The sequence below is a fragment of the Pantherophis guttatus genome, chromosome 1, assembly GCF_059756535.1.
Source record: "Pantherophis guttatus breed Tessera chromosome 1, ASM5975653v1, whole genome shotgun sequence".
Taxonomy (NCBI): domain Eukaryota; kingdom Metazoa; phylum Chordata; class Lepidosauria; order Squamata; family Colubridae; genus Pantherophis; species Pantherophis guttatus.
Genome location: NC_142063.1, coordinates 179,010,993 through 179,027,886, shown reverse-complemented (window position 1 = coordinate 179,027,886; position 16,894 = coordinate 179,010,993). Strand labels below are relative to the sequence as shown.

At 47.0% G+C, this 16,894-nt stretch overlaps 1 protein-coding gene across 1 annotated transcript in view; it reads right to left on the bottom strand.

Moving 5' to 3' along the window:
- The window catches only part of TRPM8 (transient receptor potential cation channel subfamily M member 8), a 356,525-nt gene that overhangs the window by 308,735 nt on the left and 30,896 nt on the right, over window positions 1–16,894 (bottom strand). Inside the window, exons 5-6 of the mRNA XM_087887046.1 lie at window positions 3,136–3,308; window positions 2,135–2,309 (exon numbers count right to left, since the gene is read on the bottom strand). Of these exons, the coding sequence (XP_087743172.1) occupies window positions 2,135–2,309; window positions 3,136–3,308 (348 nt within the window). The remainder of the gene's footprint in view (window positions 1–2,134; window positions 2,310–3,135; window positions 3,309–16,894) is intronic.

The window sequence follows — 16,894 nt, the reverse complement described above, 5'->3', positions numbered from 1 at the left end:
CCTCTCTATTGCTGTATCCTTTAATGCATATGGACTACTCAGAGGGCTGAAAAAGTTATTTTTGACTGGTCCTCGCAGTTTTGACCAGTCCTCAAACTTACGACTGTCCTCACATTTTACGTTTTTTGCCCTATCTTATCACCATGGTGAAGAGAAGCAGTTGTGAAATGAGTGACATGGTTGTTAAGAATGCTGCACAGGCATAAATGTGAGGATGGTCATAAGTGTGAGGACCAGTCAAAAGTGCGAGGACCTGTCAGAAATGACTTTTTTCAGCCCTCTGGTTAGTCCTTTTGTGCATATGGACTACTCAGAGGGCTGAAAAAGTTATTTTTGACTGGTCCTCGCACTTTTGACCAGTCCTCGAACTTACGACTGTCCTCACATTTTACATTTTTGCCCTATATTGTCATCATGGTGAAGAGAAGCAGTTGTGAAATGAGTGACATGGTTGTTAAGAATGCTGCACGGGCATAAATGTGAGGATGGTCATAAGTGTGAGGACCAGTCAAAAGTGCGAGGACCTGTCAGAAATGACTTTTTTCAGCCCTCTGAGTAGTCCCTATACACATAGCCATGGCCACCCGGTCACATGACCAGCTAGCCACGCCCACCAGTCACATGACCTCCAAGCCACGCCCACAAAATAAACCACGCCCACAGTGGTGTTCCTCTTTACCAATGTTAAAATCTGGTCACCTTAACCTTACTGAAATCTAAGAGCCGAGGTGGCGCAGTAGTTAGAGTGCAGTACTGCAGCTACTTCAGCTGACTGCTAGTTCAGCAGATCAGCGGATCAAATCTCACCGGCTCAAGGTTGACTCAGCCTTCCATCCTTCCGAGGTGGGTAAAATGAGGACCCAGATTGTTGGCGGCAATATGCTATTTAGTATACTGTCTTTGGTGTAAGCCCAGAGTCCTCGGAGAGTGGGCGGCATAGAAATATGACTAATCATCATGATCATCATGATCATCATCATCATTATCTATGTCCACAGCATTTTGCTGGTCTACTAATTTTGTGACTTTATCAAAAAATGAAATAAGATTGGTTTGGCATGATCTGTTTTTAACAAATCCATGTTGGCTACTAGTTATAACTTTATTTGTTTCTAGATGTTTGCAGATCTGTTTTTTTATTATCTTTTCCAGGATCTTCCCAGGTATTGATGTTAGACTTTTTCCTTTCCTGACGATGGGAACCACATCAGTCTTTTTCCAATCCTCAAGTACTTCCCCGGTGCTCCAGGATTTTTGAAAGATATGGTATAGTGGTTCTGAGATAACAAATGTGCCAGCTCCTTCAGAACTCAGATGTAATCTGTCATGTCCCGATGATTTATATTTGTTGTCAGATATTCATCAAGGTCAGATAGAAGTTCTCTTACCATTTTCTTCCTTATTTTAATTTTTATTTCTAGTTTGTCTTTTACAGTAATTTTTTTGGTATGTTGGACTGATGCAAAGAATGACTTAAGCAAGCTCTGCTTTCTCCCTACTGCCGGTTACTTCCTTGCCATCTTCATGCCAGGGGTTAGTTTGAGTCACCATACTTTTGCCACATCTTAAATATTTCTTTGTATTCCAAAGATATTTGCTATACAGTTTCTGAGAATCTAAAAAGTCATTACCTCAATACTTAAAAAGCCTATAATATCTCAAAGGACCTGACTGATCATTACAAAAGTGCATTGTCATTCATGTATCCACAGAAATACTCTAGAGAAATATGATTCTCTTAATTTGTTCAAACACAAACAATGAAATACATTTTCTGGCTTCTTGGGGTATATGGTCTTTCAGCGGCTGCATGGTATGAGTTCAAGATCTGAAGCTGATAGTTTTGCTCATGTTCTTTTGTAAATCACAGTGTACCCAGAAATAATTTTCCATGTATTCCATATAATAACTGTTCAGTATAATCAGTAAAGAAAATATTTTATCTTAAATATATTTATTGATTCATTCACTTGTTACATTAATATAGTTGCCTTTTAAATATAACATGTTCTAATTAAAAAAAACCCTAAACAATATGTGAGTCAAATGAATGTATTCATCCTCAAAAATAACTGTAACATTTCATGTTAATTGATACTTAATTCTAAAATAATAATCCCTATTAGATACTGACCTGGAATAATGCATTCTGAAATATATTTTTCTAACTGGGTGCGTAACTTTGTCTCTATGCCTTGATACCCATGAGTTCCATTATCCACCAAAATTAGATGAGTATGGTTATTATCTAAGCAGTATAAAAGGTCCTTCTTGAGATCATCCATGATGTAGTGTGTTGAGTAGTATGTCTGGGAATTAGATAAAATATTTAGATATAAAATTCCTTTCAACATCATATTTTTTGCATTACTTACATATTATCTTTAGCAGCCCCTTTTCAAATTTTGAGAAATGAAGGTTAATAACACAATAAATGCATATTCATTTGGACAAGAAATCACACTAAACTTAGCTCATGAACTTTTGGAATCTCAAGCCCTGACTAGAGCTGCATTGGTTACAATATCTGCAAGCATTGCTCTCTTAAGGTTGCCCATGCATGCTGCCACCAGATAGGCTAGGCATCAGCCTTTCTGCATTGGCAAAAACAATTTCTCCATGAAGAAATGGGTGCGGAGAGTAGAAGCCAAGGTTTGGGGGAATGAAGAAGTGGACCTCTTGTTTACATTTCACTCATTAACTCTATTCTTGTAAACAGCCATTTGAAAATAGTGTCACCAATTTTAATATGCAAGTTTCCCTTCATTTTTTAAAATCTTTTTTGCTAAATTATAACTTAGTCCATCTTTATATGAATATAATCTTTGTTTTATTCTATCCTTTCCTTATTCTGTCAATTTACATAATTCATTTCTAAGACTAATTTGACTTTCCACATGATTTGCAGTTCAATTTATTGTTTTGTAAATGATACATTCTTTCAGTCATTTCATTAATCAAGATCTATAATTGTTCAAGCTTCAAGAACTATAGACTATATAATGTTAAGATCTTGTTTCAAATATCATTGTAGACAAGAAGCAATAGAATAGATTTAAATGAGTAAATCTCCCCCTATATGTAATGTTGGGACTGAAATAATCTTGAATGTAAATTGTTAACCAAATTCAGTACCTCAGTATCACAGTTTCTGATAAGATTCTCACGATTAGATACCATGCCCCAAGCAGCTATGCCAATAGCAACCACATTCTCTTCTGAGTTCCTACTGATAGTATTATTTCGCACTACTTCTCCAATATACTTCATCAGTCCATAATGGGTACCTCCAGTGAATATCCAGGCTCCTGCACATAGTTTCAAGTTAAATATATTATTTGTTTATTCATTTATGAATGTTCCACTCAATCTAGCAATGATTCACAGCAAATTAAAACTAATAAAGCATCCACAAAATTTAATTGCTCTGTGTAATTTCAAGCAGAAAGTACCCTATATCCTTAAATGCAGACTAGGTTCATTTTATTTTCTACTTTACAACAAGTAATAAATTTAGTGTCAGCCTCCGCTTTTATATTGCTTGCAGCTGGGAGGTGTGCTGATAACCAGTAAGGTCAACCATCCTGGCATACCAGAAGGATGGAGCCATCGGAAGCTACACCCTACATGACCCCTTGGGGGGATGTGGATTGGATAATCCTGACTGGACCCTTGGGGGGAGGGTTTTAGGGATGCTTTCTGTATGTGATTTTCGCACCTATTGCCTCAGACCTTGCTTTTCTTTAGTTGCATTCAGTTCATACTCAGCAAAAGTACCTGTCAGCATTCCAAATTAGGCTCTTTTCCAGCACTGACATGGATGTCATGGATTGGAATGAATAAAAGAGAAGAAGCGTTGATTTATTGCTGAGATGAACTTTTACCTAGTTTTCTGCAGACAGCAGATAGGGTTACCTGGGTGATAGAGGGAGGGGGGCAAATTCCTGTGAAAGAACGTGCTGGGATGAAGAGATGGATCTGCATGATGGCCAATGGGACATTGGGGTTGGAGAGCGGAAGGGGAGGGTATTGGAAGGAGGGGCCAGTTTGGCTGCAAAAGAGTTCAAAAATGTCGTTCTCTATCCTTAAATAAAAAAAAGATTCATTAGAGACTTTGCGTTTGAAAATGAAGTTTATTTAAGATAGCAACGAAACCTGACAGACAGCCAAACTCCTCCAAACCCAGGCTGGCTGAGTTTAAATCATCCCATTCCCTCCCAGACGTCTGGTCGGATGGACTATGGCTGAAGCCAAGCTCTCGGAGGAAAGCCTGCTTCAAGCAACGGGAGGAGCAGAAGCGGTCGTGATCCCAGCCAACTTGGAAAATACAAAGGTTCAACTTTCTCCGCCTTCCCCCCCCCGGCAGAACTTCAAGCAAAGAAACGTGAGCCAGATAAGTACCCGGGGATTGTGCCAAAAGAGGCGGGATTTCCCTTTCCAAATGTAAAAGATAAAGAAAAACCCCTAAGTGAATTGGGAAGGGCGAACTGGGGATGGGAATGGCAGCGAAGCCCAGACAAGGCAGCACCTCCCTACCCCAGGATGAGAGACGAGGCAGAGGACTATCAACACCAACGCCGGCCCTACAGAGCTCAGCACAGAGAGGAGAGGGCAGAGAGGGAGGAGCCACCCCAGTTTTATTTATTTATTTATTTATTTGTTTAAATTTCTATACCGCCCTTCTCCAATATAGGACTCAGGGCGGTGAACAGCCAAAGTAAAAACAAGACATACAAAATCTAAAAACTGTTTAAAATAATTAAATATTCTGGCCGTAATTAAAAATTCCAATTTAAAATCAGTTTAAAATTTCTAAAAATTAACTCAAGCCAGCCCAGCTAGCTGAAATAAATGGGTTTTCAGGGCCCGACGAAAAATCCAGAGGTCTGTTATTGTACGTATCTCTGGGGGGAGGTTGTTCCAGAGGGTGGGCGCCGCCACAGAGAAGGCTCTCCCCCTGGGGGTCGCCAGCCAACATTGTCTGGCGGACGGCACCCTGAGGAGGCCCACTCTGTGTGAGCGTACTGGCCGGTGGGAGGCTATTGGTGGCAGAAGGCGGTCTCGTAAATACCCCGGCCCTGAGCCATGGAGCGCTTTAAAGGTGGTCACCAACACCTTGAAGCGCACCCGGAAGACCACCGGGAGCCAGTGCAGCTCGCGCAGGAGAGGTGTCACATGGGAGCGCCTCGTCGCCCCCATAATCCCCCGCGCGGCCGCGTTCTGGACCAGCTGGAGCCTCCGGGTGCACCCCAGGGGGAGCCCCATGTAGAGAGCATTGCAGTAGTCCAGGCGGAAAGTGACAAGTGCCTGAGTGACTGTGCGTAGGGAGTCCCGATCTAGAAAGGGGCGCAACTGGCGTATCAGGCGAACCTGATAAAAAGCCCCCCTGGCCACGGCCGTCAAATGATCTTCTAAAGACAGCCGTGCATCCAGGAGGACGCCCAAGTTACGAGCCCTCTCCGTGGGGGCGAGTGATTCACCCCCAATAGCCAGCGATGGCATCAGCTGGCTATATCGGGACGCTGGAAGCCACAGCCACTCAGTCTTGGAGGGGTTGAGTTGGAGCCTGTTTCTCCCCATCCAGGCCCGCACGGCCTCCAGGCACTGGGACATCACTTCAAGGGCATCATTGGGGTGGCCTGGGGTGGAGATGTACAGCTGGGTGTCATCAGCGTACTGGTGGAACTCCACCCCGAAGCCACGGATGATCTCACCCAGCGGCTTTACATAAATGTTGAACAGAAGGGGCGAGAGGACCGACCCTTGTGGCACCCCACAAGCCAAGTGCCTCGGGGTCGACCGCTGCCCCCCTGTCAACACAGATTGCGACCGGTCAGAGAGGTAGGAGGAGAACCACCGCAGAACGGTGCCTCCCACCCCCAACCCCGCCAACCGGTGCAAAATGATACCATGGTCGATGGTATCAAAAGCCGCTGAGAGGTCTAACAGGACCAGGATAGAGGAGCAACCCCTATCCCGGGCCCTCCAGAGATCATCCACCAATGCGACCAATGCCGTTTCCGTGCTGTGCCCAGGCCAGAAGCCGGACTGGAGCGGGTCTAGATAGACAGCTTCATCCAGGTACCGGGGAAGCTGTTACACCACCACACTCTCAACAACCTTCGCAACGAAGCGAAGGTTGGAGACTGGACAATAGTTAGCCAAAACAGCCGGATCCAGAGAGGGCTTCTTGAGGAGGGGCCTCACAACTGCTTCTTTCAAAGCGGCCGGCAGGACCCCCTCACTCAAAGAAGCGTTAACAACATTCTGGACCCAGCCTCGTGTCACCTCCCGGGAAGCCAGTACCAACCAGGAGGGACACGGGTCCAATAAACATGTGGTCACGTTCAGCCGTCCTAGGACCCTGTCCATGTCCTCGGGAGCCACAGGATCGAACTCCCCCCAGATAACACTCTCAAGACCTGCCTCAGTCATCCCGTCCAGACATACCCAGTCAGAGGCCAGCCCTTCCCGAATCTGAGCGATTTTGTCATACAGATACTGCACAAAATCCTCAGCTCGGCCCTGCTGAGGGAAGTTCGATGGTGACCCAGACAGCCTCGCCCAATTCCTCGATTCAGCTGAGATATACATAGAGCGGTTCTGACACCTCTACCCTTTCCCCAGAGCCCTAGTGAATGCTATCTCGGAAGGGCTGGAGGGAGAAGCAAAGAGGTGGTCAGCATCACTCTACAAAAACAGGGGCCCCCAGCTACAAGATGCAGATGGGTTCTTGCAACTATTGAGAGCCCGTTATGAGGAGGAGGAGGAGGACCCCTATGTGGAAGACGAGCTCAGAAACCTAATGCAGAGGGGGAAGCCTATCAGAGAGCATATCCGTGAATTCAGGAGAGTCATTGGGACACTGCCTCCCCTACCAGAGCGATTGCTGGTGTATTTTTTTAGAACAAGCCTAGATAAAAGAATTTCCCAAGTGACTGCCTATCGTGACATCCCAAATCGACTCGCTGAATGGTTCCAGGTAGCGATAAAAGTCGACAGAGGGCTGCGGGCGAGTGACACGTCAAAACCACCAGAGGGAAAGGAGAGAGGCTGACCAGACCAGGGGCCACTCAACAGACGAGAAACCCCAACATCACAGCCCTCCTACAGACCAACTGCCCCATGGAGCCCACTGAAATGCTACAGATGTGGAGGAAGCGGCCACATAGCAGCAAGATGTGGAACGCCTAGACCGGGACCAGCTCCACCGCCCAAAGCACGACCGGAATGAGGGCCCAAGCGCGTCACCCACGTACCGCGGGAAGCTCCCCAAATCCTGGAGTTTTTTGCTCATCTGACCGAAACCAGAGGAATCCCAGATGAGGGAGATCAGTCCCCCGAACCCTATGACATGGAGGACGAAGGTGAGGATGACCCGATGGTGAGTGGACCTGTCCATCCTTTTCTTTTCCCCATACGCCTAACAGCCCCCAAAGAGACTTTCCAAGCCCTAATAGATTCGGGTAGCACACGGTGCCTAATCAACCTACCCACAGTTCTAAAATTGGGAATCTGAGCTAAACAGCTCAAACAACCAATTCGCTTTGAGCAAGTTGATGGGTCCCTAGTGGGAGGAGCGTACGCCACACACTTGACTGAACCCGTGAGACTAGAACTCGCAGATCACTGGGAGACGATCCGCTTCATAATAGCCCCCAAGATGACAGAACCAGTCATATTGGGACTCTCGTGGCTGGACAAATGGGGCCCAATCATTTGGTGGCAAGAGGGGACCCACAGGCTGAGAATAGCAAAGGGGCCCCAACCCCTGCCGCCCCGACCAGAAGAATTCCCTCCCACGCTGAGACCCCAAAGCAGCCCTCCACTACAGAAGAAAACACCACCAACACAAGGGTCCCTCCCAGAAGGTGCAGCAAAGCAATTGGCAGCCGCACCCACCACCGCTTGTAATGCAAACCAGATCCCAGGGGAGTACCAAGACCTTGCAGAGGTATTCAGCGAGGCCGAGTGTGACATTCTGCCCCCCCCCCACCGCGAGACCGATTGTGCCATCGAGATTATCCCGGGAGCAAAACTACCCAAACCAAAAATGTATGCCATGATGCCCCGAGAAATGCAGGAAATGCAGGACTACATAGACAAAAACTTACAAAGGGGATTTATTGAGCCAGTAAAACCAAGGATAGCGGCACGGGTCATGTTTAAAGAGAAAAAGGACGGCTTCATGAGACTGGTGGTCGACTTTCGAAATATCAACGCCGTTTGCGTACACAACTTGTACCCCCTCCCCCTCATGAAGGACATGCTAACCCACCTAGCTAAAGGGAAGGTTTTTATCAAACTAGACCTTTGAGAAGCTTATTACTGAGTACGCATAAAGGCAGGAGATGAATGGAAAACAGCATTCAACTGCCCCCTGGGTAGTTTCCAGTTCAAAGTAATGCCCTTTGGATTGCAAGGAGCCCCGGCAGTGTTCATGCAGTTAATAAATGAAGTCTTACATGAACACCTTTACAAAGGGGTCCTCATCTACCTGGACGATATTCTCATCTACACGGAGACCATAGACGAACATATACCTCTCGTCCGCCAAGTACTGAAAAAACTGCTAAGGGCAAACCTATATGTCAAACGATCAAAATGTGATTTCCACCAATCACGGCTAGACTACCTGGGCTACCAAGTATCAAACGAGGGGATAGAGATGGACCCAGCCAAGGTCCAATCAGTTCTACAATGGTAGCCCCCTCGCACCCGCAGACAACTGCAAAGTTTCCTAGGCTTTGCGAACTTCTACAGACAATTCATCCCCTCGTTCGCGAAGATTGCCAAACCTTTGACGGACTTCCTAAAGACAGGAGGCCCAGCGACAAAACCTCGCCTGGAACAACCCCTACAATGGGACCTGACCTGCCAACAGGCATTCGAGACGCTGAAAGGAATGTTTGCGAAAGAACCTGTTTTAAAACACCCGGATCCGGAACAGCCTTTTGTCATCCAAGCAGACACAAGTGATGTGGCAGTAGGAGCCGTGTTACTCCAAAAGAACAACCAAGGTGATCTACAACCCTGTGCCTACACCTCTCGCAAACTCACCGATACAGAGAGACGATGGGCGGCGTGGGAGAAGGAAGCGTTCGCAGTAAGATGGGCCTTGTTGACCTGGCGGCACCTACTAGAGGGAGGCCAGAAACCATTTGAAGTCTGGACTGATCATAAAAACCTAGAGGCCCTAAAAACCCCACGGAAGCTGTCGCCCAGGCAAGTACGGTGGGCACAATACTTCAATCGCTTCAATTTCAAGCTTAAGCACATCCCAGGAGGGAGAAATTTCCTGGCTGACGCCCTCTCCCGGATGCCCCAATACAACAGTGAGCGGGAGCAGGTAGTGAATACCATCATCCCCTCCACCCAAGCTGCGGCTCAAGTGATCACCAGACGGCAACAACGTGATCAGCAGGGCCAACTTGCAAGTGACTTAACTGCAAAATTAAAAAATGAAATGCTGACAGACCCCTGGTATCGAGACAATCAACATCTCTTGACAAAAAGAGATGACCTAGCATGGAGGGGGACAAAGCTCTAGGTCCCACAGACTTTATGCATCCTGATTCTCGAGAGGAGCCACGACATTAAACCAGCGGGACACTTCGGGTTCCTAAAGACTCTGCACCTAGTACGAAGGCAGTTCTGGTGGCCCCACATGAGAAGGGACATAGACATATGTAAAAAGCTGCACCATTTGTGCCATGATGAAGACAAGACCAGGGTGCCCGCCTGGGCTGTTGCAACCAGTAGCTGAACCGACAAGACCATGGGAGGAGATTGCAATGGACTTTATAGTAGACCTACCGAGGAGCAGTGGAAATACAGTGATCTGGACTGTAATAGACTTATTCTCCAAACAGGCACACTTCATTCCTTGTAGCGGACTGCCTTCAGCCCGCCAGTTATCCAAACTGTTCCTGAAACACATCTACCGCCTGCATGGAGTTCCCAGGAGAATAATTTCCGACCGAGGGGTCCAGTTCACAGCAAAGTTCTGGAGGGAGTTTCTACGATCCATAGGGTCATCCCAAGGGCTCAGCTCAGCATTTCACCCGAGCACCAATGGGGGGGCGGAAAGACTGAACGCTATGATAGAACAGTATTTAAGATGTTATGTCGACTACCAGCAGTCCAATTGGGCAGACCTCCTATCTTTTGCGGAGGTCGCCTATAATAATGCTGTCCACAGCAGCACGGGGCTAACCCCGTTCAAAGTAGTGAGTGGCATGGATTTTGTCCCCATGCCAGAGTACCCAAGGGAGCCCCCTTCCTCAGTCAGTTTGACCGACTGGATGGCAATGTTGAGAGAAACTTGGGAGAATGTTAAGAGGGCGCTGGCAAAGGCGGCTCAATCTTATAAGGAACAAGCAGACAAGCACCGAACTCCCCAAAGACCATTTCAATTGGGAGAGAAAGTTTACCTCTCCACCAAGTACTTGAGACTGAGACTCCCGAGCAAGAAATTGGGCCCGAGATTTATAGGACCATTTCCTATAATAAAAATAATTAACCCCGTTACAGTGCAATTGCAGTTGCCACGGCTTTTGGGGAAAATTCACCCCGTTTTTCACAGTAGCCTTCTAAAACCTGTAGTGGGGTCTACTTTAAGGCCGATGCCACATGAACCCCCTGGGCCCCTGGTTGTTGGGGGTTACGAAGTGCAGCGAATTCTTGATTCAAGATGGCACAGGGGGCGCCTCCAATATTTAATTAAATGGAAGGGCTACCCATTGTCAGAGGCTTCCTGGGTGAAGAGCTCAAACATCCAAGCTGACCGCCTTATAGCAAAATTCCATGCAGACCACCCAGGAAAGCCGGGAGGGGGGGTTCACAGCCAAGGAGGGGCTAATGATGCTTATCTTGTTGTGGTTTTTCCTATGGGGCAGGTTACGTCACAGAAGTAAAGGGAGAGGGGCCGGATGTCAGCGTTCCAAATTAGGCTCTTTTCCAGCGCTGACATGATTGGAATGAATGAAAGAGAAGAAACGTTGATTTATTGCTGAGATGAACTTTTACCTAGTTTTCTGCAGACAGCAGATAGGGTTACCTGGGTGATAGAGGGAGGGGGGCAAATTCCTGTGAAAGAATGTGCTGGGATGAAGAGATGGATCTGCATGATGGCCAATGGGACATTGGGGTTGGAGAGCGGAAGGGGAGGGTGTTGGAAGGAGGGGCCAGTTTGGCTGAAAAAGAGTTCAGAAATGTCGTTCTCTATCCTTAAATAAAAAAAAGATTCATTAGAGACTTTGCGTTTGAAAATGAAGTTTATTTAAGATAGCAACGAAACCTGACAGTACCTTTCTCTACAAAAATGGAGTCGGGGTTTTTCTTTCTTGAGTACTGAAATGAGGCATACCTGACATTAAACAAGGTCTCAAATTAATAGCCATCCTGGAAAACTACTGTGGGGGCTGAGCAAAGAATGTCTGACCAAGACAGCGACCAGGAGGACATGGGGGCTGCTGGATCCACTACCTCCCAGTCATGCCCCAGCTGGGAAGCTTTGGAGTGGATGGCTGATTTACAGCTTGAGGAAAAGCCAGTGAGAGCCAAATAGTCACTGGGCATGGGGAGGTTGCCAGAGCCGGAGGAGAACCCCCCCAGGGGTAATAGCTAACAGACGCCGACATGGAGACACTGTCTGGCAGGAAAAGCAGAAAGAAGACCTCCTGTTGACCCAGGCTTTACAACTACTGAGAGAGGCTTGTGAGAGTTGAAGAGCCCATGAAAGGCATGGATTGCCTGCCTATGGTCTGCCTGCTGACTGATCACCCCGGGGGTGAAATTGAGGCTTCTGCTTGCTTAGAAGAGAGATCCGGAAAGAGGCCTCTGGAACTCAAGCGGCGGCTGCAATCCAGGGCCCCCCTGCTGGACAGGCATTGCCACGGAGACAAAAAAACCCAAAATCCCCCTGCTACCAGTAAAATACAGGGGAGATCCGAAAGGACTGGGGTTCTTCTTAACCCAAGTGTGGAATCACATGCAAGAATGGGGGGAGGATTTCACCTCAGATGCCACATGTGTGAGGTGCGTTACCAGGACCGTGGAGGGGGTGGCAGCTGAGTGGATGGTGGGACTCCATAATGAAGATTCCCCTTTGATGAGAAATTATGACCAGTTTATTGCAGCTCTCAGAACGTGCTTTGAGGACCCATTAGCTGAGCGAAAGGCGAGAATCAGGATAAAGTCCATAAATCGGGGCGGAGATCAGTGGCTGAGTACACCCAGGATTTCTGCGAGCTGGTGTGTTACATGAGAGGGTGGTCAGAAGTTGCCCTGCTGGAAAGCTATAAGAATGGCCTCAATGAGGATGTCTACAAGGATTGTTGCTCCCAAGGGGCGCCTCGGGACCTGCAAAGTTGGTACGTGCTGGCTGCCGACATGGAGATCGACTTGGCCAGAGATTGCTACTGCGGTAGCTGCACCTGGAACAAGCCACTCTCCTCACCCCACAAGGGGGCTCCAAAGGCTGCGGGGAGACCCGCAGGCACCAAGTCAAAATCCACTGCATGCTTCAGGTGTGAAAAGGAGGGGCACCGAGTGGCTGATTGTTTCACTAAGCTTGGAACCAAGGCAACCCCTGGTGGAGGGAAGAGAGCTGACAAACCACCAGACAAACCCCACGAGGAGGGATGGAAGTCATTGAGTTTGCTCCCCCAAACTGGGGAGAGCTGGGAACTCTGACCCCCGCCAATGACAGCAAAACTGAAACTGATTCCGATGAGGACCTCATGGTAAGTCAGAGTGGGGGACCCATAACCATTCCAGTAGAACTAAAGGTACCATCTACCAGGGCCCACAGGAAGATGCTAGCCCTTCTAGATTTGGGGTGCACAAGGTGTGTCATCAGCCCTGAGATCATGGAAAAGATGGGTCTAAGACTAAGAATGATGAAAAGGCCCATCGCATTCTGTCAACTAGACGGGTCGGTAGTTGGGGGAGGCAGCCCATTTTGTAACCGAACAAGTTGAGATGTGGATGGGTGATCACCAAGAAACTCTGTGGCCCCTGGATGGAATGACCCCTCCTATTTGGACTGCCCTGGTTCCGAAAATGGAACCCAAGCGTAAATTGGAGGATGGGCATTTTACACATCCACTCTAGCCAGAAAGGGAGGAGAGGGGGAAGCCTCTATTGCATGGCCAAAGTGGCGACTGAATTGGCGACGGCCGCAACAGAACACATTGTGGGGGAGGAAAAAATCCCAAAAGAGTGCTGGGACCTCCAAGAGGCGCTTAGTGAGAAGCCGTCAGATGTGCTATCCCCCCATCAGCCTACAGACTGTAGTATAGAAATCCTTCCGGGGGTGAAACTCCCTAAACCAAAAATCTACCCCATGACTCCCTGGGAGTTGAGGGAACTATGAAACTTTATTGATAAAAACCTAAAACATGGTTTCATCCAATTGGCTAGGCCGCGAGTAGCCACCCCAGTGCTATTCCGGGAGAAGAAGGATGGGTCTCTTCATCTGTTGTTAACTATAAGAACTTAAATGCCATTTGTGTGGAAAATGTCTACCCACTACCCCTCATGAAAGACATGCTAGCCCACCTGGCCAAGGGGAAGATTTTTACTAAAATGGACTTGCGGGAGGTGTATTATAGAGTTCAAATTAAGGAAGGTGATGAATGGAAAACTGCTTTCAACTGCCCGCTGGGATGTTTCCAGTTTAGGGTGCTCCCTTTCAGACTACAAGGAGCCCCTGCAGTGTTCATGCAACTGATCAACGAAGTACTGCACGAGCACCTTTACAAGGGGGTCCTGGTCTACCTGATTGACATCCTTATTTACACAGAGACCATGGATGACCAGGTAAAACTGGTGAGAGTGTTCCTGAAAAAACTTAGAGCTGCTGAGCTGTATGCTAAGTTGTCAAAATGTGAATTCCACCAGACTAAAATTGACTATTTGGGGTACTGCATCTTGAATGAGGGGATAGAAATGGATCTGGAGAAAGTTTGAGCAGTCCTGAAATGGGCGCCTCCACGTACCTGCAAACAACCTACAAAGCTTCCTGGGATTTGCTAACTTCTATCGACAGTTCATCCCCTTGTTCGTGAAGATTGCCTTACCAATTACTAACCTCCTGAAAACAAAGGGTGTGGTGAAACCAAAACCTTCCTAGCCTCTCAAGTGGACTATGGAATGTCAGATGGCTTTCGAAAAACTGAAATGACTGTTTGCCGCTGAACCAGTCCTGAAACACCCTGACATGGAGGCCCCTTTTGTCATCCAGGCCGATGCGAGTGATGTGGCCGATGTGAAGCAGTGTTACTCCAAGCCAATGCTGAGGGAAATTTACAACCCTGTGCCTATACCTCTCGGAAATTATCTGAAACCGAAAGGAAATGGGCTATCTGGGAGAAGGAGGCTTTTGCTGTTCGCTGGGCGCTACTAACATGGAGGCACTTCCTGGAAGGGGTGAAGCACCCTTTTCAGGGGTGGTCTGATCACAAAACTTAGAAGCCCTAAAGACGCCCTGAAAATTGTCACCTAAGCAAGTCCGCTGGGTCCAACATTTTAACCGCTTTAATTTCTTCCTGCGCTACCTTCCTGGGGGGAAGAGCTTTATGGCAGATGCCCTCTTGAGACTACCTCAATATAATAGTGCTCAGGCCGAAGTGATTTGTCTGGTTGTCCCCCTCGAAACAGCTGGATGCTCCAGTAGTTACCAGAGCCCAGGTGAAAGGGGACCTAACCTTGTCCAGTGACTTGAGCGAGCAGTTAAAAGAAGCATTAAAAACTGATGAGTGGTTTTTAGCTCACTCCAATGAGTGTACACTTTGTGAAGGTCTCACCTGGGTGGGAGCGAAACTGTATGTCCCTGCCAGCCTGAGGGGGGTAGTATTACAATATGCCCATGATGCTAAAATTGCTGGGCATTTTGGATTTGTGAAGACATTGCATTTAGTTAAACAACAATTCTGGTGGTTGGCACTAAAGAAAGACATAGAAGCCTAGTTGGTGAGCTGCCCTATATGTATGTCAGCAAATAAGCCTCCAGGGAAAACCCCTGGGTTACTTCAGAGTGTAGCCAGACCGGGAGCACCATGGAAGGAGATATCAATGGATTTTATTTGTTTAAATTTCTATACTGCCCTTCTCCAATATAGGACTCAGGGCGGTGTTTATTGTTGAGTTGCCCGAAAATGGGGGAAATACGGTCATTTGGGTGGTTACTGATTTATTTTCTAAGCAAGTGCATTTTATACAATGTCCCAAGATCCCTTTGGCTAAAACTGTGGCTAAACTGATTGTCCAGCATGTGTATAGATTACACGGGGCTCCGGAGCGAATAATCTCCGGGGTTCAGTTCACCTTCCACTTCTGTAAGGAGTTCCTGGGGTTGTTAGGCTCCACCCAGGGGCTAAGCTCCGCCCACCATCCTCAGACCAATGGGGCTTGTGAAAGAACTAACTCAGTGTTGGAACAATACCTTATATGTTACATAAATTATCAGCAAGATAACTGGGTGGACCTGTTGCCGTTTGCAGAGATTGCCTATAACAACTCTATACATAGCAGTACTGGTTTTACCCCATTTAAGGTAGCCTCAGGCCAAGACTTTGTGTCCATCCTAGAGTTGCCTCAGGAAAACCCACAAATACCTTCATTGGCTGATTGGATTGAACAGCTACATGGTACCTGGATTGTAATACGTAAGGCCCTGGACGTGGCTCACCGAGCCCATAAAAACCAAGCTGATAAGAAAAGAATCCAGGGTAGGGATTACAAAGTAAGAGATAGAGTTTTCCTTTTCACCAAGTACTTGCAAACTACCCAAAAGTTGAAAAAACTTGGGCCCATATATGTGGGTCCTTTCTCTACTGTATGCATGGTTAACCCAGTTACGGTGCAATTAGAATTGCCTAAAACCTTGCAGAGGATTCATCCTGTGTTTCATGTTAGTTTGCTGAAACCTGAGCGTACGTCTCCCCTGAGTCCGGACCAAGAACCTCCTCCTGTCCCCATACTCATTGAAGGAAAACAGCATTTTGAGATTAAAGAGATATTGGATTCTAGGAAACATCGAGGGAAGGTGCAGTACTTGGTGGCCTGGAAACACTTCCCATTAGCTCAGTCTGAATGGGTAAACGAGCAAGATGTTAGAGCTCCGAAGCAGCTGCAATTGTTTTATTCCAAATATCCTGATAAACCTTAGTTATGGAGCTGTACATATGTTACCTGTTTATGTGATTTTCTATTTTCCCTTATTCTGTTTTTCTTGTAGGAATAATGTCTCTTCTGCAGGTGGGCCAAATGTCAGCCTCCGCTTTTATATTGCTTGCTTGCTATGGCTGTCATTGTAACGGGGGGAGGGGGGAGCTGTCTGGGTAGTTGGGAGGGGGGAAGTGAGCTGGTGGAGATGTCTTGTAACAGGGAGTGAATTGGAGAAAGTTTTCCTCAGTGCTTTCTCCAATTCTCCAGCTGGGAGGCGCGTTGATAACCAATCAAGGTCAACCGTCCTGGCATACCAGAAGGATGGAGCCATTGGAAGCTGCACCCCACATGACCCCTTGTGGGGGATGTGGATTGGATAATCTTGACTGGACCTTTGGGGGGGAGGGTTTTAGGAATGCTTTCTGTATGTGATTTTCTCGCCTATTGTCTCAGACCTTGCTTTTCTTTGGTTGCATTCAGTTCACACTCAGTAAAAGTACCTTTCTCTATGAAAATGGAGTTGGGGTTTTTCTTTCTTGAGTACTGAAAGAAGGCATACCTAACATTTGGATTATGACTGAATTATTTGAAATAGGTGGAAGTAAAAGCTCAAATCTACTTTCAGCAAGATTCATGATGAAATTATTGAACTTCCTATACGTTACAAGCACATTATTTTTCAAAGGAAATATATAAATAATATACTTAATCATATAATATA